The 10,044-nt window shown below is 42.7% G+C and overlaps 1 protein-coding gene across 1 annotated transcript; it reads right to left on the reverse strand.

The window, feature by feature from the left end:
- Positions 1–604: 604 nt before the first annotated feature.
- Positions 605–9,440, reverse strand: LOC310788798 (protein NLRC3-like; the record flags this gene model as incomplete). The annotated part of the gene is made up of 7 exons (XM_083650372.1): positions 605–746; positions 906–1,161; positions 1,350–1,396; positions 2,541–2,714; positions 3,075–3,248; positions 6,810–8,604; positions 9,164–9,440. 7 exons carry the CDS (start codon positions 9,438–9,440, stop codon positions 605–607), a joined length of 2,865 nt encoding a protein of 954 aa, XP_083506498.1.
- Positions 9,441–10,044: the final 604 nt, after the last annotated feature.

Consider the following 10,044-nt stretch of genomic DNA (forward strand, 5'->3'; position numbering starts at 1 on the left):
CCTTTTGAAGTGCCCATGCGGCCTGTGTTATGTGGGTAAAACCACGAGAGAACTAAAGGTCCGCTTCTCTGAACATGAGAGTAATATTAGAAACGAGGATGAAAAGCCCTCGGTGGCTAGACATTTTCATTCAGTGGGACATGATGTGTGTTCTCTCTCAGACTCCAGGGTATAGCAGTTATTGGACCTTTGAAAAGAGGGGCTGACAGAGACAGAGCTCTGTTGCAAAGAGAGGCCTTTTGGATACATACCCTGCAAACTGAATATCGCAAAGACCTTTGGACACCAGGAAGAGTAGTCTCACCTTGGTGCAGACTAATGGGGATCCACAATAAACAATAAACAATAAACCTCAATGAGGAGCTATTATTAGGTTGGGGGGAAAAAATTGATTTCGTTATTTGCAATTCTCTCTCTCTCTCTCTCTCTCTCTCTCTCTCTCTCTCTATATATATATATATATAAAATCAAAAAATTTGAAGATGCGGTGGCGCATAGCCTACATGATAATAATAGCTCAGGGAAATGTCCCCGGGCCCTTATCTTTCTGACAATGTGGCCCCCTGAACAATAGCTGAATAGCCCTGTTGTACTGAATGAACCATCATCTCAGCGGTTGTCTTTGGTCAAGAGACACTGAGGAACCAGACCCAAACTCGAGCCCAAACGCAGGGTAGAGTGCTTCGGAGAATGTGGAGTGGAAGGTGTGGATGTGGATCAGTGTCTCAGGGGAACCTCTGAAAACTCTGTAGAAGGACAGAGAGCCAGCAGATCAGTCCAGATACACTCCTACTCTGTCAGAGGATGAAGGAAGGGAAGGTATGAGTGTTCTTCTGTTATTGTGACAGACAGTGTAACCATCGTTAGAGCAGAACAGACTCCATGTCTTTTCATTTCTTCCAAGCGTGCAGCCATCTCCTTTCCTATTGATTCCTCTGTAAGTCACACCTATATGAACCACCCCTTTCTTCTCGACCTCCCAGTAACAGCGACCAGTCAGACCATCTCTACACAGCAGCTGAGGCCAGTCCCAGGAGTCAAATCTCTCTGGGTGATCAGGATATGGCTGCTCCTCTTTCACCATTGTCACCTTTCTGTTGTCTTCAGACAGCAAGAGGCATCTGTTTGCTGTGTTTGGGTCCAGTGTGAGTTCACAGGCATCTGATGGAGAGAACAAGACTCAATACAGCAGCAGCTAATCTAATACCGGTACACCTGTTGTGTTTATTAATTGTTGATTAATAAAAAAAAATCCGAGTGGGATTTAAATTAATAGATGAACTTTCTATTTAAATAGAAACTGGAAGTGTTGCTTTTGTTTTCATGAATCAAACTAAATACATACTTACACTTCCTCAGACCTGGTTTCAACCACCGCACTTCATCATGGTCCACACTGGGGGGGAAGGGAGAGGAGGGGGAGGGTTAAATGTAGTCGGGCTGATAGCATTATCTCTATAATGAAATAATAAGCTTCATATCCTTCCGAATGATTTTCCGGATGCCGTCACTCATATTTCTCCATTCAACATTAAACAATATTCCTCAACTTCTCAGCAGTTTCGTTCCCACAGAATCTATGAATCAGAGTGAGTATTCGTATGTGGGTGCAGACTGGAGCAGAGTAAAATTACCACAGTCTGTATGGCAACAGTAAATAATGCCTGATTTTAATAAACTGACAGCGACACTATCTCTTCTACCTCCACCTCATTAACTTGATACTTATTATTATTATTATTGTTGTTGTTGTTAATAATGATTGATAATGAAAATAATAATAATAATAAACAGGCAGATAGAAGGGCGCCCGGGTAGTATAGCGGTCTATTTCCTCACAAGAGGGACGCAGGTTTGTGCCCCCGTTATTACCACTGGCTTGGTCAGACATCCCAACAGACACAATTGGCCGTGTCTGCAGGTGGGAAGCCGGACAGTGGTATATGTCGCCTGTTCAGTGAGGAGGGGGGATAACGTATTCCTCCGCATATGCTATGTCCTCCCAGTGAAACTCCTCACTTTGAGGTGAAAAGAAGCGGCTGGTGACTGCACATGTATTGGAGGAGGCATGTGAGAGTCTACTACACCCTCCCCAGATCAGCAGAGGCGGGGGAGCAACGGCCAGGACTGCTTAGGCAGGGGAAATCTCAACTCTTGCCTCCGTCTCTTTCAAATTAAAGGATGATAAAGTTATGCAATGTAATGAGTGTCAAGCATGACATCACGTATAGTATACAAGTGGACCTGTCTCACACTACTCAGACCAACGGAATCCACTCCCAGATTCAATATTAACACCTGAATGTTTCAGGTAGTAAGTTTGGTTGTAGAAATATTCACTCTGAACTGTGTGAACTGAACAGGATGAGGCTTCAATGAGGAGTGACAGCTGTATTTAGCTGCAGTGCGGACGCAGCCGCTCTAACAAATATGTGTGACTCTCAGCCTTCATTGTCTCTCCATACCTGAGAGTCCAGTCTCCAGTGTGACAGAGAATGTGTGTGACTCTCAGCTTTCTAGCAGATGTTGCCTCTCCATACCTGAGAGAGTCCAGTCTCCAGTGTGGATGATCCATTCCAGCATCAAGCAGCTTCACTCCTGAGGCTCCTGGATGATTGTAGCTCAGGTCCAGCTCTCTCAGATGGGAGGGGTTTGAGCTCAGAGCTGAGGCCAGAGAAGCACAGCCTTCCTCTGTGAGCAGACAGCCTGACAACCTGTACACATGCACATGCACACACATACATGCACACACATACACACACACACACACACACACACACACACACACACACACACACTGTTGCATTTCTCCAGTGGTAGTCCTTTACTTCAGGTTTCACAAACAGAGGCAGTGAGGAGAGAAATAATGAAATATTCTCGGAGGAGATAAAGTACTAAGTAGAGCTGAATCTACAGAAATTTGAATCAATAATAAACCAATCTGAAATTGGTTTATCAGCTGGTATCAAAAACCACATCAGCAGGAAAATAAGAGTTCAGATATTTTCTCTCACATTAGCATGCAAGAAAAGCATAATTTAAATAGGCTGTTGAACAGTAACAGTGATCCTGACCTGAGAATCTCCAGTCTGCAGTGTGGACTCCCCAGTCCTACAGAGAGCAGCTTCAGTCCTGAATCCTGCAGGTCATTGTTACTCAGGTCCAGCTCTCTCAGATTAGAGGACTGGTAGCTGAGACTTGAGGCCAGATCTTCACAGCTTCTCTCTGACAGCTGACAAACACTCAGCCTGAAGGACAAGAAGAAATGTGGAAATGATATTCTGTCATAATTATGTCAGTGTATTATTTTTACAGACTGTATTGATGAGGCCCTGGTCTAAAGCATGGTGCTGTATACAGAGCTGTCTTGAGCACTAACACTGACACGGAAACGGGTTTGATTCCCATGCTAACAATATATTCAAACGTAAGATGATTCTATAAATAAATCCACCACACATGCTTTGTTATGCTGCACAATAAGCCATAAAATATAATAAAAATATGGTGGATATAAATTAGGAAACACTTTAAAAAGAAGTGGATTTAAATAACAAAATGTAAACATGAGAAACAAGACGAAGTGAGTAGAGACATTACAAAGAGATTTAAGGCTACTGAATCTGAAGCCTCCGTCCCTCAGGAAGGCTTTCCACAGTCTGGAAGCCCTGATGACTAAAGTGAAAGCACCTTCAGTGTTCAGTCTGGTCTGAGGGAAAGTCAGGAGGACCTAAAGATCTAATCTGACTCTCAGCTCACATGGAACCAAGAGCCCCACAGTGTAATTCAGGATCAAAGCTATCTGTGCTTTCAATGTCTTCCGTGAATTTTTTTATATGAATTCGATATCTACAGTAACTGGTAACCAGAGGACAGATGTTAAAAGTGGGGAGATGATTATGTCACCTTCCCACTAATATCTAGCTGCTCTATTCTGAACCAGCTGGAGACTGACAGTGAATTATGGCTGAGACAATCAGAGAGAGGTGTAGTAATCTAATGACAAGATATCTTAGCATGGATTATCTTCTCTCAGTCACTGAGCTTCACTGGTGTGTGTGTGTTTGTGTCTGTGTACAGTATGAATGGATCAATACAATATACAATCATCATGTAAAACATGCAGGGCAACATTTGCTGCTTAGTTTGGAGAAATGTGATGAATCAACTGGAATCTTTTTTACCTGAGAGTCTTCAGTCTGCAGCTTGGACTCTCCAGTCCTGCAGAGACCAACTTAAGTCCTGAATCCTTCAGGTTATTGATACTCAGGTCCAACTCTGTCAGATGGGAGGGGTTGCACTTCAGAGCTGAGACCAGGACTTCACAGTGAGTCTCTGACAAACTGCAACCCCTTAATCTGAATAAAGAGTAAGCAAGTAGCTATCAATAAGATATTCCTGAAAGCTTTCAACAAAGCAGTGTTTCATAACCCAGTGGACTTCAGCATGCTGTCAGTGTGGATCAGCATCAAGTCTGTCTTAGAGTATTTCCATCTGAATCCAGACAGGCTGGCACACATCTGTCTCAGGATTGGTCTATTTTCCTTGAACATCCTGTAACCACCCAGATGGATAACTCTTTGGTTTGGGCCCTGACTGGTAAGTAGTTTAAAATAAAGGTTTAGTTAAGGTCCAGAATCCACTATTTGGGGACAATATTTTCAGATGGCAGTTTCTCTCTAACTAATTGTGATAACGTGCATCAAGCTAGCTACTGCTACTGAGCTAACAATATGTCAATCTGCTTCGGCCCTGTGTCCATATAAGTTATTTTGCAGCATCTTTTTTTCAGTTGTTCCCAATGAGGAGAGAGTGGGCGTCTGCGGCTGTCTAGAGAAAGTGTGCTGCGCCCAAATATCTGAACTTTTCAGAAATGCGCTGGTGTCAAGCGCTCCTTTTAATCATATGGAGAAGCTATCACAACAGAGACAGAAAGGCTCAATTGTGGGAGCAAATTGGCAGGACATTGAATATGTTAACGGGCAGCAAGCTAGCTACCGCTACTGAGCTAACGTTAATGTCAATCTGCTTCCTTGGCAGTGCGCTGGGTTACAGCATGGCCCAGTGCACTGCCAGCGTTTAACTGCTAGGAAAAGACACTATATGGAAACAGAGCCTAACTTGACTCTAATTTATCCCTAACTTAACCCAACCCCCCCAATCATCTCTACCAGGGCAACAGATGAGAGCGATTTTGGGGTTTTATAAAGTCCAGGAAGCTACACAACCCAAGGTCCTAGAGTTCACATCCTGTTAAGTCTGTGGAAACACCTACAAAGTGCAACGCGCACCTCTGGTGTCCAAAGTGCATTTTACATCAAAATATGCATTAAAATTAAAGTTATAATAGAACAATGTTTTGTTCCCCAATTTCCCCATGAAGGAACTTCATCTGTAAGATCAAATGTTGCACACATTAATTCCATAGCATCATGCTTAATTTGTTAAAGATACAAGAATTTTTAAGACATTTTGTATCCATATTTGGACCTGGGTGATTATGTGCTCTATATGTTCTGGGTAATTAATAAAAGTCTGATCTTTGATTCCTTTATTTCCTTCAACACTCTCACATCAAAGTTTTGCCCCAATAGATGAGGCCATTTTGGAGACATTTTGACTGCTGTATTTTTAAAACTTTGGAGAATATCATCAACTACGTTCATCGTTATTAATTTGAATACAAAAGGATTGTGTGAAAACAACATGAGGTGAATTTGAGATCTAAATCTCTAAAACCATTTTCTGTCTGATTTCAGATGGACCGACTAAAGATGTCCACAAATTACAATATTCATATCAATTCATTATTAAATATGTCTGACCTGAGAGTATCCAGTCTGCAGTGTGGACTCTCCAGTCCAGCAGACAGCAGCTTCACAACTGAATCATCCAGGTCGTTATTACTCAGGTCCAGCTCTGTCAGATGGGAGGGGTTGGACTTCAGAGCTGAGACCAGGATTCCATAGTGCGTCTCTGACAAGCTGCAGCAACTCAATCTGAATAAACAATAAAGGAGGGTTGGACTTCAGAGCTGTCTCACAGTTCACAGACAGAAAGTCTGTATACATATTTAATGTAAGAGTCAATGGAGAGCTACTAACGGCGCTATTCTTGAATACAACATTGTAAAACAAGTTGACACAATATTTGGGGATATTTGGAGCAATCTTTCCCCAGCTAATCAGTTATAAATACCTGAGCAAAGTAGTGAGTACAAGCAGAAACAGTAAAATAAGGTTGATATCTGAATGTACAAACAGGAAAGTAAGTAGCATAGTTAGCATCCTGTAATTACCACTTGTGGCAGCAGATGCCGCTATTGCTCCTGCTCAGCAGATTCCTACATGTTGGGGCTTTAAGTTTTATAATTTTTCAACCTTTATAATGGGATCCTATGGAGCCAGCCTTGAGTGCATGATGTCACAATTCACTCTACCGTTCTTTACAGGCTGCATTGGCTGCATTTAAAAAAACTAAATTAACACATATATACTGTGACAGTTCACACAACTGTAAAACTACATACATATATTACACATCAAACCCTTCAGTTACTTCTGCTCTCACTCACAATGTCAATATATAAGAAATGCAATACATCGTTTTTGAGATATTAACATTTGTTTGACACTAGTGTTCCACTCTATTTCCAATTGATCAAATAGAGGGCATCGTGTTGTTTGATGCAACAGTTGTGTGATGTCAACAGAAATTTATGGATAGACCTTTATTGTAATTCTGATGGTGCCAGGTATGAAGGTCTCTCTACACTGTTCTATACTGTTGGTATTCACATCAGGACTAACCGAGCCTTCCTGCAGTTCCTCAACGCTGGGATCAGTCTCCATCGTCCCTCCTCTGATGTGTTGTAGGCCTCCAGGTCCAACACATCCAGAACCTCCTCTGACATCTGCAGCATGTAGGCCAGAGCTGAACAGTGGATCTCAGAGAGTTCCTTCTCCGATCTGGTGTCTGACTTCAGGAACTGTTGGATCTCCTGATGTACTGACTGGTCGTTCATCTCCATCAAACAATGTAAGATGTTGATGCTTCTGTCAGGGGAGATACTGGAGGGGTTCATCTTCTTCAGGGTGTTGATGACTCTCTGGATGCTTTCTGGTCTGCTCTCTGTCTGACCCAGCATGCCTCCCAAGAGTCTCTGGCTGGACCCCAGTGTGAGTCCATGAAGGAAGCGGACAAAGAGGTCCAGGTGGCCATTTTTACTGTGCAGGGATTTGTGCGTGGCTCTCAACAGGAAGACATCCAGGGATTGGTTACTGTCTTCATATCTACCCCAGTATTCTCCAAAGAAGGTCTTCAGTGCTGGCTTATCCCCGTTTATGTGACAGTGGAACATGTAGACAGCAGCCAGAAACTCCTGAATGCTCAGATGGACAAAGCAGTAGACCATGTCCTGGTACAGCCCACACTCCTCTTTAAAGATCTGTGTGAACACTCCTGAGTACACTGAAGCTGCTCTGATATCAATGCCACACTCTGTCAGGTCAGCTTCATAGAAGATCAGGTTGCCTTTCTCCAGCTGCACAAAAGCCAGTTTTCCCAGAGAGATAATCATCTTCCTGGTCTCCTCATTCCAGTGTGGATCTGTCTCAGCTCTCTCATGATACTTGATGTTCTGCAGTTTGGTCTGGACAATCAGGAAGTGGATGTACATCTCAGTCAGGGTCGTGGGAAGGGGTCCTCTGTCACTGAGTTTCGACACAGACCCCAGAACTTTAGCAGTGATCCAGCAGAAGATTGGGATGTGGCACATGATGTGGAGACTTCGTGAAGTCTTGATGTGGGAGATGATTCTGCTGGCCTGCTCCTCATCTCTGAATATCTTCCTGAAGTACTCCTCCTTTTGTGGGTCAGTGAAGCCTCTCACCTCTGTCACCACGTCAACACAGTCAGGAGGGATCTGATTGGCTGCTGCAGGTCGTGTGGTCATCCAGATGCGAGCTAAGGGAAGCAGTTTCCCCTTGATGAGGTTTGTCAACAACACATCCACTGAGGTTGACTCTGTAATGTCAGTCAAGATATCATTTTTCTTGAAGTCTAGAGGAAGTTGACACTCGTCCAGACCGTCAAAGATGAACACAACCCGGAACTTGTCAAACCTGTAGATTCCTGCTTCTTTGGTCTCATTAAAAAAGCGATGAATAAGTTCCACCAAGCTGTACTTTTTACCTTTCAGCAGATTCAGCTCTCGGAAAGTGAATGGAAAAGTGAACTGTATATCCTGGTTGGCTTTGTCTTCAGCCCAGTCGAGAGTGAACTTCTGTGTTAAGATTGTTTTCCCAATGCCAGCCACTCCCTTTGTCATCACTGTTCTGGTTGGTTTATCTGTTCCAGGTAAGGGTTTAAAGATGTCTTCACATTTGATTGGTGTTTCTGGTCTCTGGTTTCTGGATGCTGTTTCAATCTGTCTGACCTCATGTTCATCATTGACCTCTCCAGTCACTTCCTCTGTGATGTAAAGTTCTGTGCAGATCTGATTTAGAAGTGTCGATTTTCCTGCTTTAGCAATCCCCTCAAACACACACAGAAATGTCTGCTTCTGATTAGATTTGAGTTGACGTTGACATTCTGCAAGAGTTTCTGAATTAACAAACAGCAGATGACATCAATGAGAGGTGAGTAAAGAGTAATGCAAACATTTCCTGATAATTTACACATTCCCAACTACATGGACTCTATTCAGCTCATTGTGGGTGGGTGGACAAGCAGGTCCTGCCTGGGTGTAAGGTACTGTATAAGGTAGCTCTTGTAGAATTGTTTATTATTACTCAACCAGGAGTTTCATGCAAACATGTCTTTGATCAAAAGATACTTACCCTCGTCCTGCTGCAGAGGCACTGAACTACCTGGATGTCCCTGCACTCCAAGAAGAGGTGGAAGTGATAATTCACCCACTACGGGATAAAGTATATTAAAATCCAAATCAATTATAATATAATACAATAAACACATACATTCACGAGGCCACCTGTCTCTCTATCTATTGTCTTGATGTAGGCCAAAAAAAGTAGATAAGAATGATACACCTTGCACTCTATCTAAATGATTGGTATAGTGATATATAATAAATCATATGCTATGCATAATTGCATAAGTTATTTTTCCAAATGTCCCTTTTTTTAATCTTCCCATGACTTACGTTTGGGTCCTGAGCTGCTGTTTGTCAATCTCTGCACTAGATCATTCCTGTTGATCTTCATTAAAACCTTCTTGGTCACCTCCAGAATGTTTCCGCTATAGGTATTCACCATCTCATCCACTGTGTCCAGGCTGTCTGCCTTCTCTAGTCGGCTTTTTTTGATGGCTGGGAAATCTTCCAGGCTGTCATCCTGCTGCAGGAACCACTTGAAGATCTTTAGCTCATCCTCTCCCAAATGCGCCAGTGTTTCCAAGAGCTTCTCTTTATCCGTGGCCATCTTTGCTCGCTGGTAAAAGGTTAATAATAATAATAATAATAATAATAATAAAATAAATATTCAACTCCAAGAACAGTTTGGAACAAAAGCTCCACTGCTCCGAGGAGCGAGGAGAGATCTCCCAGGAGGCTCCTGGGAGGAGCTATGACATGAGCAAGGATACACCGGAGCAGCCTTCCTGGAAGAGAATTTCCAAAAATGCAGAGGTGGGATGACAGCGGGACTAATTTCTTGTAACTAGAGTTTTACTTGGACAAACCAACAATTTAGATATATCATAATTATGAAAGACCATAGACAACATTTCACTTGGACCAAAACAAACTTTTTTCCTTTTTCTTGGTCAGAGTGAAATAAAAATTGTTCTGTGCTCTCTGGTGATTCTGAATATAGCTGAATCGCTTGGTTTGAGCAAATACAACTATATATATATATATATATATATTTGTTTCTAAATATTTTAGGAAATGAATGGGGAATGAAATCCCTTCCCATGCCGAACCAGGAGGAGGGCGTGACTTAGCAGACAGAGAGAGAGAGAGAGAGAGAGAGAGAGAGAGAGAGAGCGAGAGCCTTCCCCTAGCGGCAGAGAGGCAACATTACA

The sequence above is a fragment of the Poromitra crassiceps genome (assembly GCF_964638095.1).
Source record: "Poromitra crassiceps genome assembly, chromosome: 14".
Taxonomy (NCBI): Eukaryota; Metazoa; Chordata; class Actinopteri; order Beryciformes; family Melamphaidae; genus Poromitra; species Poromitra crassiceps.